General features: G+C 39.5%; 1 protein-coding gene across 2 annotated transcripts in view; it reads right to left on the bottom strand.

Annotated features, from left to right (window-relative positions):
- UFL1 (UFM1 specific ligase 1) overlaps positions 1-24,508 on the bottom strand; it is a 911,566-nt gene that overhangs the window by 59,578 nt on the left and 827,480 nt on the right. For both annotated transcript variants that reach the window (XM_044065765.1, XM_044065759.1), the window contains exon 17: positions 18,440-18,525. In XM_044065765.1, coding sequence (XP_043921700.1) covers positions 18,440-18,525 — 86 coding nt within the window. The remainder of the gene's footprint in view (positions 1-18,439; positions 18,526-24,508) is intronic.

Here is a 24,508-nt window from a genome sequence, read left to right on the forward strand (position 1 = left end):
AATAAAGCTCGAAGACTGGATGGAATAATTCCTGAACTATATAAGATTGTTCCTGAATATATAATAAAGAAAATAATGAGTGCCTTTACTATCGTTAAGCAAAAATGTATAACACCCCCATCGTGGAAATATTCAATTATCTCCCCCATTTTAAAACAAGGTAAGGGACCCCAAATCTTGTGATTCATGTAGGCCAATTTCATTACTAAACACTGATTATAAAATTTTTCACGACAATGTTAGCTAATAGGATAAAGAAAATATTGCCTAATCTAATACATAATGATCAGACAGGGTTCATTCTTCATAGAAAAGTGCAAGATAACATTATTAAATTACTATCATTAACAGACATAGCATGCAAATGCAAAAACAACTAACTATTATCAGCCTAGACATAGAAAAGGCTTTTGATTCTATTAGTTGGTCTTATCTACAAAGGATTCTGATTGGTTTTGAATTCTCCTCAGATTTTGTCAACTTATTAATGAAAATTTATAGTGGGGCACAAGTTTATGTGAAAATCGGATCATGTCTATCCTCACCACTAGAAATCCTCAACGAAACTAGACAAGGTTGTCCTTTGTCACCATTATTGTTTGCTCTTTCAATGGAACCTTTTGCTACATATCATCAGAAACAAGCAAAATATAAAAGGCTTTCAAGTTAATAAGGACTATTGTCCTAAGATACAATTATTGGCTGATGACATGTTGTTAACTTTGAGTGATATTGATGGTTCTTTGCACGATGTTATAAATATCTTAAGCAAGTTTGAAAGAATTTTAGGGCTTACATTTAATCATAATAAATCCAAAACATTACTAATTAACAAAAAGATCAACAAACAAGAGAGAATAGCCTGTTTAATTGGGAGAATGATGTATTAGAATATTTGAGTGTAAGTATAAAGAGTACATGGAAAGAGTCTGTTAAACTAAACTACAATAATTTAATAACCACCATTAGTGAACTAATCAAATGATGGAACAAAATGTTCTTCACAATGGAGGATAAGCTCTCTTTAATTAAAATGATGATTTTACTAAAAATTTTGTTTTATATATAGTCACTGATACTACCCCACCCAAAAACTTATTTAAAAAATTAGATTCCATGCTCCTTACATTTTTATGGTTCCCCTTAAAACCTAGAAGTGCATATAAATGGCACATTAGAGCTTGGAACAGTAATGGGATAGCATTCCCTAGCTTAGATCATTATTCCAAATCACTTATAATTAATGTAATATTACATTGGATCTCACCTACCTATATATCTGGCTGGAAAACAATACATAAATATGTCAGAAGTGCAGAAAATCAATTTAAGGAACAATACGGAATATGTACAGTTCATTGGCTTTTACGTGAATTTTGTTTATTTAGTAAGAAGTTTGATCATTTTTTCTTATGGCATTAATCAAATATTTAATAACTTAAAAATTTAATTGATTGTAATTACAACATTAAACAAGACCTACTTCTTATATTCCCTATAGCATACTCTCCTGATTGCCTAGATTCTTTCAACATCAATGTGATGCAAAAATTAAAGGAAAATAACTTGATATTCTGGCATCAGTTTATTGAAAATCAGTACTTAGTCCGCTTTTTTTCAAGGCTGGCTTTAAAGGTACAACTACATTTATTCCTGGTGCTTTATCAGCCCCCAATTTTATAATCCACCTAATTTCCATATATTCAGTTTCATTCTGAATATCACCCATTCTAGCTTTTTGATTCACTACCTGTAATACCATAAAAGAAAAAGCATGGCCATGATACTGGTGAATGTGAGTGTATAGTGCATTATGCTTGTTACTTAACCTAATTTCTGACATATGTTTGAGGATCCTATCCTTCAGTCTACAATTCATCTTGCCCACATAATATGCTGTACATGAGTGATGACATTCTGTGTATTGCAATCTGCATATGTATTCAAAAAGTAAAATTTTTTTAGTTCTTGGATGTATAAAAAGGTTATCCTTCTTTATATGTATACAAGCTTTACAGCTCTGACAAGGATACGTACCCTTCCTGTGTATCTTAATAACTTTATTAGCTCCCACTGGTGGCTCATCTGATGACAAAATCCCCCAGTTTTTCCTAATAATCTGGCAAATGCTTCCTATGTCATTGCTATATGTAAGATGCATATGTAATGGATTTATATTCACATCCTGTGTTGCTGTCCCTGTTTCAGATGTTCTATTGCAATGATACCAAGGCATGGCATTAGTAGCCCTTCTTAGTTTAGCGTAGGCTCTCTCTTTCTTTATGATTCCCTCTTTGTAACCCCTCTTCAAGAGGTTGTTCTCTAGTACCTTAATCTCATGTTCAAACTCTTCATCTTTAGTACAAAGCCTAAAAATTCTATAAGTTTGCCCCTTTATGATGTTGTTAAAAATGTACCGCGGATGCATACTATCAAATTCTAGGGTGCTGTTTCTCCAGCATGGTTTTTTATACAAGCAAGTTTCCAGGCAGCCATTGCCCTTTTTTATATACACACATCTAAGTAATCTATCTGTGTGTCAGAGACACTCTTAGAGAATCTGAAGAAATTTGTGGTGGAGTCTAGATATGCAATAAACATATCTAATTCTGCAACCGTATCTTTACAAAGAAAGAAATCATCATCCACAAATCTACAGTAACAGCCTATCATGTTTAACCACTTATTGCTGTGATCAAAAACCACTGAACCTTCCCAATGTGCCAGAACTAAACTGGCATAAGAATTTGCGCAGGGCATACCCATCGCTACGCCCTGCTTCTGTTGGTAATATTTTCCTTGACACAGGAAAAGGTTGTTCTCCAGAATCAATTTTAACAAAGTACATGTGTGCAGATTAACATTTAAATCAAGGCCTGCTTCAATATGTTCAATGGCTGTGATGCCATATATGTTATCTATCACAGTAAACAGAGTTTTAATATCTAAGGTAACAAATAAAAAGGTAGTATTATATTCAGTTTCCATATATGTCTGTAAAGAATGCAGGAAACTAGCTGTATCTTTCACAGTCCTCGGATATCTCCAAACTATATCCCTCAAGATGCATTCAACATATATCAATAGATCTTCAGTGACCCACCCCTTCCCAGAAACAATGGGTCTGAGTGGCGGGTTCCAAGAGTCTTTATGGATTTTCGGTAGGGCCTTAAATACTGGAATAGTTGGATGTTTCACATACAAAAAATCATAGGAAGATTCTTCCAGTAAACCTGTTCTCAACATATTGTCCAAGGATTTATGTACCTTCTGAATATATTTGTGAACCATTACAGGTGAAATCAAGCTAAACACATCTACCTCACTGAGTAATAATCGTATTTGTTGACAATAATATGCTTTGCTCATCAAAACAGCAGCACCACCTTTGTAGGCAGGTTTTATAACTAAACGTGAATCTTCACATACTTGTTTCATGGCCATTCTTTCCTTACTGCTAAAGATACAGTATCTGAATCGGTCTCTATTTTGTAAATACTCTTCAATGCCCCTCTCACAAATTTTTACAAAAGTTAAAATAGTGGGGTGCATACTGGGTATAAATGTACTTGGCTGTCATAGTGCAATATTCAGCAACATTATTACCATAAATCATTTTCAACATGACATTGTGTGCGAAACATAATTTCAACAACTAACTGACAAAAATCAGTCTCAACATTCGGTACAAAAGTCATTCCCCTGTTTAAAACATCCATTTGTTCATTAGATAAATCAATACCTGATATATTGTAAACTAAATGGTCAGGCAAATCAGTCAATCCAAAGTCCATTTGTATTCCTTGTGAGACGACATGTTCCATTTCCTTGTATTCTTTTTTCTTACTGGAGCTGGAAGAACAAAACAATTTGAATTGTCCATGGAAGATTTAGGTTTGGCGCCCAAGATCTCAAAGATGCTACCTTCTGCCGCCATTGTAGGTTCCTTCATGGACACAGCACCCAATCCGTTCTCCATGAGCGGATTGGACAGAACGTCACTGCTACCTATTGGTCCTCCTCTCTGGTTTCTTAGTAACTTCATGGTCGCAGCACTGGATCCGTTCTCCACGAGCGGACTGGACGGAACGTCACTGCTCCCTACTGGTCTCCTCTTGGGTTCCTTAGTAACAAAAACATCCGTGGTCTGCAATGCCAAGGCTGATGTATCATGCTGAATAGGGACAGGTGTCCTGGAATCCTTTTTTTTCTGCATATCTCGCTCCTGTTGTTGATTAGGAGCAGGGGTCTGTTCTATTTCATCAGACTGATTATGCATTGCCTGCCGTTGTGCTCGAGGCCAAAAAAAAATGTTGCCTGCACAAAAGTCATTGTAGTCTCGAGCCAGCTTCCTCATTTTGATTTGCTGAAGTTTCAAATCATACGAGGCAGCTCTGCTCAAGACTCCCATCAGCCTGTCTACATGTTGTTCATCTTTAGAACGATTCTCAATGTCTTGTAGTTTTTTAACTTGCCCTGCAAGTTCCTCCTCTTGTGGTTGAAAAAATTCAATTAATAAATGCATATAGGCTTGACTGTTTTTTAAATTAATTTCCTGCCACCGTGCCAGTAGTTCAGGGAAAGTATCCCCCTGTGCAGGCATACATAAAACGCGCAAGCCTCTCAGCACTATGTTGTATTTTAGGTAGGCTTCAAAGTAAAATCTATGCCATTGGGATCTTTTTAACTTCATTAAATTGTCTTGTAGTGAATTAAGCAAAATCACAAAGTCATTCTCACCAGTGGCCTGTGTTTCCTGACTGCATCCATCATTAGCTAAGCACACAATGTCCATGTAGAGTAATGGATTTGTAGGATATAAAACATCCTTCATCAAGAGATTAAAACTTCTCACTGGTTGGTAATCCAGCTCATCTCCTCATGTCTCTGTTCAGCCATGTGTGAAACGATTCTACCAAAACAAGGTAAGTCCCAAACAAAAAAGTGGAAAATGTTCACCAAAGGTTCCACCTGACACTCCAAGTACAGCAAGTAACAGAAAAGAAGGCTGGAACCACCAGGCTGTATAATAGTCCAATATTTATTAAAACAAACTGTCGTAAAAACAAGTAAAATGCTCTATAAGCACTTTCGGGTGTTGACCCTTCATCATCAAATGATATGCTGTTTTTGCTGATGTACTATCTGATGAAGGGTCAACATCCGAAAGCGCTTAAAGAGCATTTTACTTGTTTTTACGACAGCTTGTTTTAATAAATATTAGACTATTATACAGCCTGGTGGTTCCAGCTTTCTCTTTTGTTACTTGCTGTACTCGGAGTGTCAGTTGGAATCTTTGGTTAACAATTTCCACTTTTTTGTTTGGGATTTATTGAAAATAAGAGTACTAAATCACTAAACTCTCTTCTATGTAGGTTTGATAAGAGTCAAGACAGTTGGTTGTTTATACATTCATTACGGCAGTTTATATAAAACAAAATGAGAGTATCAATCAACCTAGAGACTGAATCTATACCTAGTTTGATCCAGCTTTTTATTAGGTGTCTTGAAAAGACAGATGATCAAAAATTAAGTATCTCACCTATCTATAAGATACTAAGAGAAGACACTCTAAAGTTTGACACAGATTTTTGGAATTACTATGTTAAGATTAATGGAGAACAAATATCTGATGAATCCAAAAAACTGTTATTGAAATCTACGTATGGTACCTTTTCTTCATTATATTGGCGATTGTATACATGGAAATTTATGAATAGGAGTTTCTATTTGTTTGTTTGTGTCTTTCGGCTTTTCCCGGTTAGGGGTTGCCACAGTGGAACTCCGGTCCGCTAATGATTGGCAGTAGATTTTTTACGTGCCGAGTTTGCCAGCCCTGACGCACAACCTTCAACGAAGGTAGGCCCATTAGGAGTTTCTATACTCCACATAAAATAAATCTTATACTCAAAAACAGTGAAAGTAAATGTTGGAAATGTGATGAATTACTAGAGGCCAACTGGGTTCACATGTTCATTGAATGTAGAAATATTTTTCAATACTAAAAAGACTTCAGATATTTTGTAAATGCTTTATGGTCTGATAACTGTCATATTTCTAACTCACAAATCCTATTCAATGTTCCAATACCTAAATCTCAGATTCAGTTACTCTGGTCAATTCTTGCAATTACCAGAAAAGTTATTACTTTGAATTGGAAAAGTAAACAAGATTTGATGTTTAAAGAATTTATTAATTTAGCAAAAGTTGTTTATAAAAAAGAACTGCAAACCATTTGTTATAGAACTCATAACATTACTCCTAAAAAAATAGCATGGCAAAAATTGGAAAACCTTTTGAACAAATACTGATAACTTTTTTATTTGTCAGGGAGGACATGATGAAAAACAATTATTTCTTAAATATATGAATGAAAATAAATATCAAATAAAATATGATGGTTTACAAGAGGGAGTTAAAATAAACTATTTAAATATCACTTTGGAAGGCCAAGAAAATGGTGAGATAAAAAGTAGTATTTTTAGAAAATTTCATCAAGTGAGTCATATGTTGCATGCACAAAGTTGTCACCTGAGACATACACTTAATAATATCCCTTATGGAGAAATTCTAAGAACAAACAGATTATGTAATAATGTGAGCGAAGCCAGGGAAGAGGTTGATAAAGTGGCAAATATGTTTGTCAATAGGGGGTATAAAGCAGATATGGTGGCTTATAGTTAGAGCAAGGTGTTTAATAATAAGGTAAGGAAGGAAAATAGTTATAGAGGCAACATAACAAAAAAAGAAGGAACTGTATATGTCAGTTTCAGAAAAACAGTTATATTATGTTTCTAAATATACATTATTTTCAGATAAGCAAGCTCAGTTACTGAGGAATTAGTGGCAAATAGTTATAAGGGAAGTTTCTTCTTTAAAGGAAGTGGCATTAAAGTTTTCATGTCAATATGGCCGGAGCCTTAAAGACTTTTTAGTTCATAGTACCTATAGAAGACCACAGGAATTAGTTATAAGAGAAATGAAATGGGCAGGTTTAATGCCTTGTGGGAAATGTGCAATATGTAAATATGTAGTATCAACTTTTAATACTCTTAATAGAATTAAATTCCATACACAAGGTAATTTTTCCTGTAAAAGTACAGGTAGTAGTTACACTATAAAATGTTCTTGCCATAATTTTTACACAGGGGAGAGTAAAAGAAGTCTTGGAGAAAGGGTTAAAGAACACATTAGAGATATAAGGAATAATAAATTTACAAGTCCTTAGCAGAACATTTTAATCAGGCACATCAAGGTGATTTTAGTGAATTAGAGGTAACAATATTAGAACAAGTAAAAACAGATTATTTGAGTGAAGACACAATTAAATATATATTAAGAAAGAAGGAATCTGTTTTTATATTAAAATATAACACTTTACATCCTAGGGGCATGAATAGAGAATGTAACTGGAAAAGTTATATAGAATAGGCCTTGAAGTATGTATATGTCTTTTTAAAAAAAGTGTAATATAGTTAATTGATTAATTGTCTAATTATGTAATTGTTAATGAATTTAATTGATGTATGATTTTATATAAAAGTCATGTTTTTTTATATCATGAATTTACTCTGTAAAGGCTGTTCTAAGCTGAGTCACTAAGAGAGATTTAATCCTGTGCTTTTCAGTTTTATGTGATTTTTTTACACTTGCTGTAAAAATAAATGTTCTTGGAGGTATAATTCCTGGTCGTTTGTGGTACTAAACAGTTTCTTGTCTTCAGTGGAGAAAAAATACTGATAACTTCTCATGGATAAAATGATTACTTATCATGGATGAATGTAAATATTGTAAATAGTTTTGTTATTGTTTTATTGTATTTGTTTTATGCCCATTTGCATATGTTTATAATGACAACAAAATAAAAAATGTTTTTGGGGAAAAAAACGCTCTAAAAAGAAAACATTTAAAATGTTGGTTCCCTTTTCAATAGTCCATTATTATATTCAGTCTCCTATCTAGATTTTTTTGAATTTCTTCTTGTGCAACAATAACAACCGTGGGACATTATGTAATTTAAGAGATTAAGTGAAAACTTTTAATAGGGGTGTATATCTTTAAATTTCTATGAGTGAAAGAGGGTTTGGTTCTCGCGTGAATCAGGATGTTACATAAGATTCCTTTTTAACTGCCTTGGATTTTCCACTGTTTTATCTCAAGAAGTTTTGTATTTATTAAAACGAAAGTGCTAAAATCAAACCATTTCCTTCTGCTTGTACGTGTTTTTCTGGAATTGTTTTTCAGTTGGAACTGTGGTTTGGAGCCTCTGCAGTACATATTTTCTTGCTGTCTGTTTACTCTGTTTTGGAGATGGATACAGGAAATCTTGCATTACAAATGCTAGAATCAAGATTCAAACTGTCAGGCTCAGGGGCTTGGCCTGGTCTCCTAATATGGTATACGATACAAGGTGCACTATCAGGGACAGTCTAAGCCCACAATCATGACAGTCTCAGACAAAAATACATAAACATCTCTATCACATATCCACTAACATATTAGATCCATTGAAACAATGATGGTGATGGAAGGAATTAAAGGCACATGTAAGGCAGAACTAATACACAGAGCAGAAGGGAAGACACAACCCATAACAACCATGGAAGATCATAAAATTAAAGTTACTATGGCTCCCTTCATTAATTTAAAAAAAGAAGTTATGTACTCACCATAACGTTCCAGCTGTGTTGTCTGTCTTCTTTTATCCTTGACAGATGGTTTTGGTTGCGATCGGCCATTACTACAGCTTGCACCACCCAAAAACTCCCGAGATTTTCCTCTACCCAGAATCCCTCTCTCTCAATTACCTCAGATTGAGTTTGCAGAAAGTATGGAAACCTATATAACACACACACACACACACACACACACACACACACACACACACACACATATATATATATATATATATATACACATGGATTCCGTTCAGAAGCTCGAAATACTGAAATCTCGAATTTCAGTATTTCAAGCCCAAGAAGCCGAATCCACATAATAGCAAAAGTTTAGAAGCGCGAAATTCAAAACTGCGATTACCGGAGGTTTTGAATTTCGCGCTTCTAAAGTTCTGCTATGGTTATATATACAGGTAAGTGTGTGTGTGTGTGTGTGTGTGTGTGTGTGTGTGTGTGTGTGTGTGTGTGTGTGTGTGTGTGTGTGTGTTAAGGGGTTTGGGTAGGGGTTGTGGTGTGTGTCAATGTGTTTTGTTGCTGTGATGTGTGTGTGTGTGTGTGTGTGTGTGTGTGTGTGTGTGTGTGTGTGTGTGTGTGTGCGCAAAGAGAAAGTAGCTTGTGCGGTGGTGTTTTGTGTGTGTTTGTATGTAGTGCGACCTCGGAGTGAGAATATTTAAGTAGGGGGAGTGTGGGGGGCGCAACCCTCCACATGGGGGTGCAGGGGGGGCTTGCCCCCCCATCCTTCATGTAGTAGAGTGATTGTGTGTGCTTGTGTGATGGATGGTGTGTGTGTGTGTGTGTGTGTGTGTGTGTGTGTGTGTGTGTGTAGTAAAACCGTGAAATTCAAAACTTCCGGTATTCGAGGTTTTGAATTTTGTGGTTTTTAGTTTTCGTTGTTTTGTGGATTCCACTTCTTGGGCTTGAGATACTGAAATTCGAGATTTCAGTATTTTGAGCTTCTGAAGTGAATCCATATATATATATATATATAGGACTATTCACTGAAAGCACATATAGTAAGGGGGGGTGAACTATACACATGGACACTTGCAATTTCAATAAATTACTCTTTTCTAAACTTAATATATATCCAAACTATGTGGGGGCTATGCCCCCCACACCTCCCAATGTGGGAGTGGTGGCCCCCACACCGCCCTTACTATATATTCTAACTCCAGGGTCGCACTACAGTGGAAAAAAGGCTATATATAACTTTCAGTGAAATGTGTTTCAGTGAATTGTGCTTTCAGTGATTTGTGCACAGTCATTTGGCTTTCAGTGAAATGTGCTTTTAGTGAATCGTCCTAGACTCAGATATATATATATATATATATATATATATATATATATATGTGTGTGTGTGTGTGTGTGTGTATATATATATATATATATATATATACATACACATACACCCACGCACATACAGAAAGCCAGATGGAAGCCTTAGCTACTGTGCTTGAATAATCATAATTCAAGGATATATGATCCACTCCACCAAAAAATCTTAAAGGTTGGGGGATGAAAGGGAGGGAAATCAAGTACAAATGAAGAAGTACAACACAGATGGAACGTTATGGTGAGTACATAACTTCTTTATCTGATGTTGTCAATCTTCATTTTATCCTTGACAGATGGAACAGAGTCCCCAGCTACCTAGAATCTTGGGCGGACTCATAGAAGAATATTCCAAAACACCATCGAGCCAAAGTATGATCTTCCCCTAGACATTAAGTCCAGTATGTAATGAGTAATAAAGGTATGGGGAGAAGCCCAAGTAGCTGCTGCACATATATCATCCATTGAAGCTCTAGATTGGAAGACTGCTGAAGTGGCTATAGACCTTGTAGAATGTGCTTTAATGGGCTTAGGCAAGGTTAATCTATTCTTATCATAGATTAATGCAATGCAACCTTTCAACCACTTAGAGAGAATAGTCTTGCTGACCTCCTTACCCAACTTTGTACTGAAAAAAGAAAGAGCTGACTTGATTGTCTTAGAACTTTTGTTCTGTGACGGTAGAAACATAATTGTCTATGGACATCTAATAAATGCAAAGCATCTTCTCCTTTGTTGGAATGATTTGGGAAGAAAACTGGTAAATTAATTGTCTGATTAATATCAGCTTCTGATACTACCTTGGGTGGAAAGGAGGGGTTTCTTCGTAAAGAGACACTATCCTTATAGAAAATCAGATAAGGAGGTTCCGACGATAAGGCTGGATCTCTGAAATCCTCCTGGCGGTAGTAATGGTTACCAAAAACAGTGTGTTCCAAGATAAAAACTTTAGATCACATTCCGCAGAGGGTTCAAAGGGAGGAATGTATTACAGCTTGTAGTACTCAGTTCAGGTCCTAAGGAGGACTGGGATCTTTGGACGGGGGTTTTTTAATAAAAGCGTGCCTCTTAGGAACAATTTACAAAGCCTATGACAGGCTAAAGAATGTTCTAAACCGCTGTGCAAGTTAGAAATTGCAGCCAAATGTAGTCTGATGGTGGAAGAAGAAGCTCCAGCACTGAACAAAGAATATAAAAAAAATATAAAAAAAACATGCTCTACTGAAGTAGAAAAAGGATCAATTTGCTTTTCATAGGCCCAAATGGTAAATCTCTTCTACTTACTTAAATATAGCTTTCTAGTGGAAGGTTTATCAGCCAACAAAAGAATGCCCCACATTGAAGAGGAAATATTAGGACACCTGGCAATTAATGGAATTGGAGGAACCACGCAGTCAGCTTGAGGTTCAAAATGTCTAGATGAACACGAGCAATCGGATGGGACAGAAGATCTGCTATGGGGTCCAGAATCCAAGGTTGTCAAATGAGATAAGGCCAAAGAAAGGGGAATCAAATCTATTGAGGCCAAAAGGGAGTAATGAGGATTACTGTGCTTTTCAACCTGAGTGATTTCTGTAAATATTTTGGAATTAAAAGTATTGGGGGAAAGGCGTACAGAAGACCAGGAGGCTAATTGTGGAGGAGAGTGCCACTGGGTGACTTCCCCTGAGGAGGAATGAGGACGAAGTAATTGCTGCATTTGTTGTTTGGAGGGTGGCAAACAGATCGCAGCAAGGATGACCTCAACAATGGAATATCAAATTTGCCACTTCTAGATTGAGAGACCACTCGTGAGGCTGAAGGATGCATCTGTTCAGCTTGTCCACAATCACACTGGAACTACCCAGAATGTGCATTGTTATTAAAAGTGGTTGGAAGAGACTGCACACTGCCACACTCCAAGGGCTTCCTGACAATGGGGATAAGACTTGGTTCCTCCCTGCTTGTTGATGTACCAAACCGCTGACATATTGTCTGTCTGAATTTCAACAGTCCTCTGAGGAAGAGATGTCTGAGAGGTCAGCAATGCAAAAAACACTGCTCTTATTTCCAGGACACTGATGTGCAAATGGCTTCTAATAGGGACCAAGTGTCTTGGGCTGTCTTGCCCAGATAATGCCCCTCCCACACCATCTGGGAGGCATTCGTGGTCACTACGGCCATGGGCTCTGAAAGAACAAAGGGACAATTTGTTCAGAATGTACCCACCATAGAAGATCTGTCTTGCAACAACTGGTGATCAGGACTTGATCTGATAGTGGTTGATGAAGGGTACACCACTGGGAAGCTAGTAGCCATTGCAGAATTCTCGCATGTAACCTGGTTAACGGTACTTGAGTTACAGAAGCTGCCATCGACTCTAGAGCTTGTAAGACTAGTTGAGCTGGAACGTTCTTTCTGCGGATTATCTTTTGAACTTGAACCATTATTCTCTAGTGTCTTTCTGGAGGAAGTGATGCTGTTCTTGTCTGAGTATTCAGAATTGCCCCTATACATTCTAAATTTTGTGCTGGGGTTAAATGTGACTTTTCTAGATTTACCTTAATCCCCAGGTGGGCACAGATGTTGATGGTGTTATCTCTGGCTACCATTAACTGATGCTTGGTCGAAGCGGTTATGAGCCAGTCATCCGAGTATGGAAAGACTTGGAATCCCTGCAGTCAAAAGTGAGCTGCTACTACAGCCATGCACTTGGTGAACACCCTGGTGGCTGTGGTGAGACCAAAGGGCAGTACTCTGAACTGGTAATGGTTGACTACCAGCAAGAAGAGGAGGAACTTTCTAGAGCATTTGTACATCTTTATATGGTAATACACATCCTTAAGGTCTACTGAGTATATCCAGTTGTCATTCTTCAAAACGGGAAGAACAGACTGTACCATGACCATCTGGAACTTCGTTTGCCGGACAGATTTGTTCAACACATGGAGATGCAAAATTGGTCTCCAATCCTCTGTCTTTTTTGGCACTTAAAAGAATCTTGAGTAGGTTCCAGGTCCTTTCTGGTCTGGCAGGACTTCTTGGATGACTCTTTTGCCCAGCAGTTTTTGAATTTCTTGCACTGATGAATCCCTTTGATTGGGTGGAACACTGGGGATTTTCTTGAGTACAGGGGGATGGTGAGGAAAAGGGAATGATATAGCCTCCGGATACAATCCGTTACACCCAGGAATATGTTATGTTTAGCCAGGCATTTGGGTGCAAGGTTAAGTGTCTCCAACTGCCTCCAGAGGAAGACAATCAGGTTTCCCTTCAGGAATGCAGAAATAGCTTCCCTGGAAAGGAATCCCTGAAGCCCTGGTTTTGGGGGCCATGCCTACCATGATGGCGGCGTCTTCCATTTTGGATTCCCCCTCTGCCTCTGGGGGAATGCCCTCCACGTGTGTCTTGGAAAAGCGTTTGGGATTTCCTGAACCACATTTTTCCACCACTCCTCTGGTTCCTAGAAGAGGACCTTGGGGGGGGGGGGGAGATACGTACACCCACAGCAGAAATGGTCTTACCATCCTTCTCACACCTGGATAAAGTCTCTTTTACTTTAGGGCCAAACAAAAAAGTTCCGTCAAAAGGAACATTGATGAAAGAAAACTTGAATGGTTTGGCAAAGTCACACAGGGACATCCAGGAGTGTCTCCTTATGGCTACACTGGTACCCGCTTTTCTAGACATCCCTTCAGCTGTATGAGCGATCAGCCTTATGAAAAAATTGGACACAGACTCCAGGGTGGCTAACTGGGAAGCCACTTTTTCTTGGACTCCCTCAGCTACAGTTCCCGCCAGGGTATCTAACAACTCCTTAATCAGATCCCACTGGAGTCTGGTAAATGTGCCAAAGAAATTCAAGGACCTTCCGACGAAGGTTGATGAAGCATAGACACACTTCCCAAATCTGTCCATAGTCCGAGACTCCCTGTTAGGTGGATGGACAGAGGAGCTCTCCTCAGGAAGTTCCTTTTTAGTGGCAGCCGCTACAACCATAGCATCTACAGCTAACCCATTGGCCCAAAACTGTTTGTCTTCCAGAGCAGAAAGTACCTTATCAGGTCTTTTGGGGATGGGCTCGTGGTGTCTGGAGCCTTCCATGCCCGCTGTGAAATCAACTGAATGAGTTCATCAGTGGGAGGTGTCACCCAAGAGGTAAACGGGTGGGTGCCAAAAGCCTGCAGGTAAACAGATTCCTCAGAGGAAGGGTTTGGGGACTTCCAGCCACCCCTCTCTTTTAAAATTTCCAGGAGGTCTCCAAATGAGACATCTTCAGGAAGTGACCATGGGGACCCTTCCCCCTCATCGAAATCTGTGTCCCTGGTGACTGATTCCTAGGGGGAATCCAAGTGCTTCCTCTTGCACTTTTTCTTCTGATGGACCTCCTCAGGGGGATAATCTGGGGAGGTATCAGAAGATGACAGTACCTGAGCCTGTGACACCTGAGCCTTCAGCACTAGCTGTCCCAGTGGTGAGGCAGGATGAATAACTGAACTAAAGGGGGGTACTTGTTCTAAGGGGGAAGGCACAGACTGAGTCTCTGCAAGAGAAAGTGCCCTCTGCATAGCCATGATAGCTGACCCCCCCCCCCCCGAAGAGGGAAGGGAGCCCGGAACTGAGAAAGACAGCCTCGGAACCACGGTCACTCCCCGCTCCAAAGAACTGACCCTCCAGACTGAAGTTGGAGCCAAAGTAACACGAGCTGAAGCTCCAAAGAGCAGGGACTGCTCCGAAAAAACTGGAGTCGAGACCTGCGTCCTGGAACTGACAGGGTAGATACAGTTCCAGGAGTTCTCAGGTTTAGAAATAACCAAAGAGCTCAGGGTAACTACCGGCTCCGAAGAAGAAAACAACTCCGGAGCTGGAGCAGTCGGCACCGGGAGATCTCGGATAGAGGACTCTAAGACCTCTGAAGAGGTTAGAGGAGGAGTAGTTAGTGGTATAAAGGGAGTTTCGGTACCAAGACCAAAAGGGATCAGAACTGAAGGGGGGCGTGAAAGCCCTCCAGCCCATAAAATTTTATTCACTAGCCTCTCCACATCGAGTTCTGAAAGACTTTTGGTGGAGCAAACCGACAAGGTAAAATGGGACCTGGGTCTCTGCAAGAAACACTTCTGGGAGCTCCCAAACAAAAAGATCAATTCAAGGTGAGTACGTAGTTCTAGGCAATGTGGTCTTAGCAGGTGAGACAGTATTCATTTCCTGTATTGAGGCCTTCGATGTTGAAAGGCTTGAAATGACAACTGGTGCTGGAGTGAATGTCGACACCAGAGTGTTAGCAGCAGAAGCCTGTGGTTCCATGGAAAACTCTGGAACCGAGGTCTTCAATTTCTTAGCTTTCAGAAATGATGGGGAGGTCGGAACCAAAAGACTTCATTTCTTGCTTTTATCCAGAGATGAGAAAGAAGGAGATGAGACATCTGTCTTTGCTTTATCCACAGAAGATAAGGCTTTGCCAAAAGCTGATGGAAGTAGTCCTTTTATGCCTTTCCACAAGAGCTTGGTGGCTAAACACATGACAAATGCTGCAGTTTTCCTGTAAGTGTAAAAAGAAGCAGAAACTATAAGAAAAAGACAAGAAGTTTACCTAAACCCACTAATGCTCAAGGGTACTAACAAGACGTAACCATTTCAGAAAGCAGCAAATGAGATCTGAGGTAATTGAGAGAAAGAGATTCTGGGTAGAGGTGCAGCTCGAGAGTTTTTGGCTGGCGCGAGCTGTAGTAACAGCCGAGTCGGTTCTGATATCATAACCAAACCCATCTATCAAGGATAAAATGAAGATTGATAACATCAGATTGAAGAGTTAAAAAGTCATTCAGCAAAATACTCAAATAGCAGATTCTCAGAGCTACAAAAAATTAACATATGGTCAATACAAGAGCAAAATAAAGAACTGTTGTTGCTTCATTTATTTTTGTGTCTTCTTCCAAGACGCTGCAGAGTTCCTCAACATTCTGGAAAGGATTTCTAAATTAAAAAGATCACAGTAGTTATTGCAATCACAGGCACATACTGCAATGCAACTACAACCTTTCTTTGTATGGTTTTCCTTCATAGTCAGAAATAATTAAAAGCTTATAAAGTAGATGCTTTTGTATGACAAGCCTTTATTCTCAAATTCAGAGGACCAAGCTCATGGACTAATATAAGTAATGGTCTTTGTAAAGCTGCAGTTTGTTCAACAATCCCTTTTCTCACTCAAATAAAAACAGGGACAGTACAATAGACAATGGTGGGTTTATGCTTATTAAGGAATACACATCAGCACAAACCTTTAAAATATTTAGCATTTCATATCAGAACAGCAAGTGGCACTTTAAAGAAATTATATTTAGAACAATCTGCTGGTTACTTTCTACAATGCTCCATAATTCATCTCAAAGTACCCTTAATCTGGTTTAACCCTAAACCTTTTCCAAAGATATCCCAGTTGTGTACTAATATGCTGTATCCTCTATCTCAGTGCATCACCACTCCTTGGTACTCAGAAACACACTAGCCTCCTTCCTTTCTTCCTAAGGAAGTATATTCTGCTTTGGAGGTGTACCTAGGATGGGCTGAAGAGGGAGGCTGGCAGCGGCACAAGGTGCTAGGGGGTGTATCCAGCAGATGTCAATGGTGCGACAGTGCAGTACTGGCATTCAGAAAGGAATGCAGGTACTCTATTTGTTTTCACATCTGAAGTGCTGAAGCACTTTGTGTGTGGTATTTTAACTATAGCAAGCCATATGCTACAGTTTCAGGCCCACTTTTGTTTTTGCTAGTTTTGCTCTTCAACTTAAATTTGAGGAGAGGGGGGCACCAGATCAAGGAACTGCACAAGGTGCCATATAACCTAGGAGGTACAATTATGCATACCTCCACCTGGCCAAAGCTTTTGACATAATTCCACACTAAAATGAGAGTAAACCCATACGTCACCCACTGGATTGAAAACTAGCTGACGACACAGATAATCAAAACAGGGGAAGTTACCTCCACAAAAAGACCTGTCACCACTGGAGTCTCCCAGGTTTCTGAGTTGGGACCTCTCTTGTTTGGCATCTACTTTTCTGAAATAAAAATCAATACCAAAGGGCTCTGGTTGACTAAGTCTACAGATGATTGCAAGCTAGTAGCAGTCACTGGTTCCTAAAATGGCTTAGCAATCCTGCATGAATACTTGTCTGAATTAAATAACTGATGCCAAAATCACAGACTGATACTAAATGCCAAAAGATGTGTTATTGTATCCTTTGGGAAGTCATCTATGCTAGGAAACTATCACACTGATAATACTACCCTAAGATTTAGCCCAGTTTTTCAGGATTTGGGAACTTGTGTGTGGACAGTGACCTAAATTATGACAAACATATGCCTATTACTGTAAGAAAGTCTTTCTATATTGCACAGCTTATTAACAAATAGATTGTGTCTAAACCTAGGGATGTCACTGTCCTCCCTTTATTCAGACTTCATTAGACCAATCATTAAATATAATGCCCCCTTTGGCATGTATCTGTCCAGTCACATGCAACTGGAGCTACCTTACTGAAAGGATACAAGGTCTAAACAACATGCCCTACATGGACCAACTCAAAGCCCTCTCACTATAGTCAGTATCCTACAGACTGCTACAACGTGACCTGTGTCTGACATATAAGGCATCCTCCAATCCATTACTGATGGATTTACTGCACATCAGCAAGTCAAACAGCATCAGAAATGCTCTTTCTAGTAATCTAAACCTCTTCTGCAACATCAACAGAATGGTTTGAGGGACAAGTATACCTTGCAAAGGTTATCACTGCTATGGGACTGATTCCCCATCCACATAAAACAAAGTTCATTCTATCCATATTCAAGCGCATCTTAGATCTATAGATGTGAAACAGAAAATTTACCCCACGGCTGCCTTCTGTACTACTAATGGACACAAGCAGCTCCTAAATGCTTTATCCCATACATGTGTCCCCTCAAATTATCTATGGTATGATCCCAGTTACTCTCATTAGGGGTAATACATAATTATTGACCAAGAGATGGGCAAGATCAATCTCTAACCAAATGGGATAGGTTGTTTCGGACACCAAAAGTTAAACTGGCAAGACATGAGGCCTGCAAGGGCAGCTAGTCTAGTTCTCGCCTATGAACCTATGGGTATTTGGCAGCACACTACCCTTTTCAATATCCCCAAATATGTCTCACTTGATGTAATCTCCAAAACAAATGTGCGCAAACACACACACACACACACACACACACACACACACACACACACACACACACACACACACACACACACTTACTTATCAGTCTGTTGATAATCCATAAAATATTTAATAGCTCCTATGTATGTGGTATGCTTCAGATAAAAAAAAATACATCAATAAACCAGAGGGCAGTCCACAATTAAGACACATTAAAATAGTTTTTTTTCGTCAGAAAAACTCAAAACTACTTATTACCTTTCTTTCTTCTTGTCTCCTTTTTTCAACAGAATGCCACAGAATTCTGAGACTGTGTCTAGAACTGAAATGAAATCTTCTATGCTCTGAAAATATAAAAAAGGCTTAATTATCAGCTGCAGTGTTTCAAAAGTCAAGGCGGACTACACACCAACTACAGTTTTCTGTACTACTGAGTTTCATAATTTCAGAGACTAATTTGGTCATCCATGTTACACCCCAAGCCTACAATATCTGACTGGTTACACTCAAGTATCCATCTACATGAGCAGGGCATGGAAAACGAAAGCTTGGTACATGTTATAAATGCTTTAGGGAGGCTCCTCGTGACGACATCTGAAAACTAGTATCTAAAAACAAATTTCAAACCTCAGCATTGGCAGATCAAACTATTAATAGTCTTCAAAATCCTTCATATTTCCCAACGTACTTACTGTTCAGACAGCTTCTGCAATTTTGTGCTCAGTCATCAGGTACTACTTAGCTCCTTTTCAGCTCCTATACAAGTCCTTTATTATACCTCTGAGGGTCACATAAGATGGCTCATGAGAGCCAGCTACAGAATAGTTTTCCAGGTGCAGAATGTGAGAGTAGAAGTGGCTGGTTCAAAAGGAGGCACAGTGAGTTTTTCTAGCACAAGTTGAGGCTCCAAGGTGGAGGCACAGGTTTCCTGGGGTGGGGGGGGGTAACTGTAGCACCCCTTTTAGAAATTGATTGACCTTAATCCTGGACATAGGCAGGTTGAGGGGGAGACAGGCTGAAAAGCCTGAAAGGTAGACTTTAACAGTGGAATATGCTGGACTGCTTTTCATGAGCTCATACAAAAGGGATAAGATGAACCTCTGATTTTTTTTGGTGTCTTGATTGTTTGCATGATAGCATACAGAAAATCTCTTCCATTTGGCTATGTAGGACTTTTGTGTGGAGGGTCTCCCTGCCTCCCGGAGAATCTGAAGCACATCTTCAATAAACTGGTACCAGGAAGAGTTCAGAATCCTATCGTACCATAGTCTTAGGTTGAGAGATGATAGGTTGGAGTGCATCAGTGAGCCCAGCTATTGTGTGATCAGGTCCACTTTGTAGGATAGCTTAGGGTGATTGCCCTTGACTAAGTGACAGAGAAGGGGGGATGCTGCCTTGGGCAAAAGAGAGTAACCAGTAGATTTTTTGATTTTTTTTTTCTTTTTGGATCTTTATTAAAACCTTTGGTAGTACAAAAAGTGGAGGGAAAGCACAGAGGAACTTTCCTGTCCACTGAAAAGGGGCAAGGAGACTTTGTGCAAAAGAGGGGGGAAGCTATCTGTTGCTCTCTGAGACAAATACATTTATCTGTGTGTTTCCCAAATGTGGACTATGTCTAGGATGATCTCATTGTGCGAGTCCATTCGTGGAGGTCTTTGATAGACCTGCTTAGAGAGTCTGCCACAAAGTTGTCTTGTAAAGGAATGTATACAGTTTGAAGGGATATGCCCATCTGAGTAGCCATTTTCTAAGCAGTCTGAGCCAATTTGCATAGCTGGTATGACCTGATTCCTCCTTGCTTGTTTATGTAGCACATGGCACTAGTGCTGTCTGTAAACATTTGCAGAGGCCCTGGTTTCCAGATGTGATAAAAAACTTGAATGGCTTGAATGAGAGCTCTCATCTCTTTCTGGTAGACGCAGTCTAGCTTGAGGCTGGACTGCCACTGGCCTGGGATATTTTGGGTGCCCGTCCAACCCCCCCAAACCACACCTGAGGCATCTGTTTACATTTCTTGACTTGGGGGTCTGTGTCTTAAAAAGTAATCCTGGATTAAGGTTCACCTATGTCACCCACCATAGGATTTCCTTCTTGAGACAAGGATTGAAGATGTGTGTGTCTAGGAGGTGAGAGTGCTGGGACCATGCATTTTTCAGGTACTATCAAATTTTTCCCATATGCAACCTGGGTAAAGGCACTGGCATGGCTGCTGCCATAAATCCTACAGTTCTTAGAATTTCCCTGCCTGAACAAGCTTTGAGGGATGTTAGGGACTGGAAGTAGATTGTAAGGTTCTGCACCAATTCCTGAGGTAAGAAGGCCTGCATCTTTTTGGTGTCCAGTTTGCAACCCAAGAAAACCAGGTCTTGAGTGGGCTGGAGGAAAGTTTTTTTTTTTGTACATGCCAGTGAATTTCAATTGCAGGAGAAGGCTGAGAGTGAACCAGAGGAGCTGTAGCAAGATCTGAGGTGAAGAGGTCTGAATAAGCAGATCATCTAAGAAGGGAAATATTTGAATTCCCTGAGTCGTGCAAAAGGTTATAGCAGGTACTAGGCACTTTGTGAATACCCTGAGAGCTGTAGAAAGCCTAAAAGGCAAAGCAGTAAATTGAAAGTGAGATGAGCCACAGAAGAACCTCAGGAATTTCCGGCAAGAAGGGCATATGGGGATATGGAAGAAGACATCCTTCAGATCCAGACAGACTAGGAAAGCCTGTAGGAGAATAAACAGAAGCAAGGTCTGAAGAAAAAGCATTTTGAAAGTAGGAACCGTGAGTAAAATGCTTAGCACAGAAATATCCAATATGGGTCTGCATTGCCCTTTTTTTCTTTGAATCAGAACCAGTCTGAGTAAAATCCTTATCCCACAAACTGAAGAGGTACTGGTGCTATTGTGCCTTTACACTACAGTTGACAAAGGATGGGAAGGAAAGATATAACTGATTGTGTGGTGCAAGTGGAATGCTTTTTATGGGAGGAAGTTCTTTCCAGGATACAGCATAGCGCGTTTTATGATGAACAGTACCCACTTGTCTGTGGTAATGTTTTCCCAGTTTGAGAAGGCCAGAGTAAGCCTTTTTTGAGAGCGGTAGGTCAAGACCATGGGAAATAGTGAGGGGGATAAAAAAAATAGTTACAGTGACTTGTCGGAGAAGGGATGCCTCGCAGTTCTGGGTCCATTTCAGGTTTTCCTGGCAATATTTCCAGGAGCCTTCTTGTATTTCTGGGAAAGACTATGTTCCCTTCTAACAAAAGAAGAAGGCTTGACTGGGTAACTTGCCTGGTATCTGGGAACAGTGGTAACAGGAAGTTGTCTGCAGTCTTTCATAGTTTATCTTTCTCCCTGTAAAGTTCTGAATATGGTAGCTGCCTGTGGTCTGAACAAACAATTTTTGTCTAGGGGACTCAGGCAGCTTAGCCTTGAAATCTTCTGGCATGGGCTGGTTGCGTAACCAAGAATATCTGCATATGACTATACCAGTAGCAGCTTCACTGGAGGAGGCCTCAACAGCATCATGCCTGCATTTTACACTGTGTCAAGCCTTTCTGAGTGGCCTGATTTACCAAGGACAGAATTTGTTGTTTAGATTCTATAATTTGCATATCCACCACTGCCTTGCTTAAACTGTTAAGGAGAGACAGAAGGTATTTGGTCATATGGGTCTGATAGCTTGTAGCCATGAAGATTAGAGTGGCAGAAGTGTAAACTTTTTCCCCACCTATCCATAGCCCTGCCGTCCTTGTTTGAAGGTTTGTTGGAAGATACGGAAATAGATGAAAGGAAATAGTTGAAAGGAAAGTTACAGTACACTTGAAAAGGAATACAAGTCCTTTTAGGACCTTAAAGAACGTGTCTCACATTCTGAAAGCAAGGCTGAGAGTCAGGAGCTGAAGACATGGATTTGAAAGCATTCAAAAAGGTCTCCAGAACTGGAGGGACAGGGGTGGGGGTTGGTGTCTCCACCTCTAAAATGCTGTACTATCTTTTTTGTGCATCTTTTGATGCTATATATATTGTACAGTTTTTTCATATTTACAGTTGTTTCCCCTAAGGATGACTCTTCCACAGGGGAGTCAACAAAAAGTGAAACCTCATCATCTGAGGAAATCTGGCCAGGAGAATTAATTGGAGAGGTGTAGGCTAATGAAAGATCATTGGAATCTGAGTCTCCTCTTCAGAGGAAGAAGATTCCACAGTAACTTTATGTGGAGTGGGAGGAGCTGTAAATGAGAGTAATTTAAAGGGCATAATGGCCTTGAATGAGCTTTGAGAGAAGTCCATCCATTCCTTCTCCATAGAAAGAGGAGGGGAAGAAATGTGCTTATTTTGCTGTCACTTTTTTTCCTTGAGGTGATGTCTGATGTCTGCCTGGACCAACGGCACAGGTTCCAACTCCTGACATACCTCAACCTGTTTGCCAGGAATCTCTTCTTGAGATAATATGGGCAAGTAGAAGGTGCCCTGAAGCTTTGGAAGCAGGCTGGCTGTTAAATCCTTGGCAGGATATAACCTTTACAGCTAAGTCTACTGCAGCAGTGATCAATATGACAAACATTAGTGATTTCAGTCAGTACATTTATCAGTTGTGAGATGAACATTTATTTTCTCAAGAAAAATGTTCTAAGTTATCTTTGGTGCTGCTAAGTGTACCTCATATTAAGATCAAGTCAGCACTATAATTATACTTCTATATTTATTATTTTTGTTCAAAAAACACAACTTAAATATCTACATCACAAGCATCTGGAGGTTTCATGAGTGTGTGTGTGTGTGTGTGTCTAGGCAAGAACCAATGTAGGTAGGTCTTGTGGTCAGATCTACCTTAAGTTTTCCACTGTCCTTTGCAAGGTTTAGAAGTTTGCTTTTCATGCCATCTTATAAAGCTCATGAGCATAGCTACAGAACATCCACTTCTTCACAATGGAAACTTTATGATCCACTTTCCTAAGCAACAATGAATGCTGCTGACATGGCACTACAAGCAAAATTCATATGTAGGAGAAAAATCACAAATCTTCCCAAAACATTTTTATTCTGTAGTGACAAAGAACTAATCAGAATAAAGTACTGATACAGGAATAAAGCACAAAAGGGTTTAAAATACACCATTAAACTGCTGAATGCATAGTAGCATTCATATATTTTGATGCTACCTATTTTGCACAGCTTTTCATATTTTCTGTTATCTGAGAATGTCCCATGTAAATAATGAAATGTATACATGCTGAGTAAATACTAAGATATGTGATGAATACTCCTCCTCCTCCTGAGAAAATGATTACTCCTAAAACCATGATCTTGGGAGGACCTTTTATGATTCTGTGATCCTTACAGCTCTGCTATCTTTCCCTCTGCATTCCTGGTAGGGTTGGTCAACTGTTCCAACAGAAGGCGTCAAATAAACAATAATCCAAAATCTGACTGGACCAATGCCTCATTCAAAGAATAAAAGAATCTGTCCCAGAACAGGGATACTGGAACCCACAATCTACAGCCAGTCCTGGGTGGTGCTTATCAATGAGTGCCTGGTGGCATGCTGACTTACACAGTCTGGTCAGATGCAGTCCAGAAAAGCTGCATAGAGCCATTGTGTGAGTTCACATTGCTGCAAAATGATCAGTGGGATGCTGGGTATAGTCCCATAACCTAAGATGAAGTTGTGAGACAGACTAGGATGGACTAGATCTTGGCAAAGGAAACAGGCTTCTGAGATGCAGAACATCACTTCAGTACTGGGGAAGGATCCAGAGCATGCATGGTAGGTTAAAAATAAGTCTTTTCCAATTTCCTGCCTCCAAAGTGATCAGTGCTGAACATACCATCCACACTGTTCTGCTAGCCCCGAAGACCAATGCAAAGAAATTTACAACAAAGTCAAGTTTCAAGCATTTTTGAAAGGGGGAGTGCTGCTTTCTTATGCATTCCCCCAGTGGGTGTGTCCATCACCCCACTACCTGATCTGTAAATATACTAGATCTGAAGTAAACATACGTTGTTTCATACCTACTGTTGTAACATACTGGATAGTGGTAAGCTGGGTACAGTATGTTTTGATTTGGGGAACCAAACTAGTCCCTCAGTGAGTTACAGTTGGTCTTATCTCTACAAGCAGCACTGGTTATGGAATCAGATTTCTCAGTCTGGAGTGGAATTGCCCCATCACACATGGTGACACTCCGAAGACCACATTTGGGTGTAGTACAAATGGAGCTTGTGCTGGTAGATAAGAAGATTGCTCAATATGACTGTGAGCTGCAGAATGGAAAACTGCCTGTTGCTTGTCTGTTTGCATCAAAACCCACACATAGAATATCTGGCATTCCTGGA

This window comes from Protopterus annectens, chromosome 1.part0 (assembly GCF_019279795.1).
Source record: "Protopterus annectens isolate FY-2018-M chromosome 1.part0, PAN1.0, whole genome shotgun sequence".
NCBI classification, from domain to species: Eukaryota; Metazoa; Chordata; order Ceratodontiformes; family Protopteridae; genus Protopterus; species Protopterus annectens.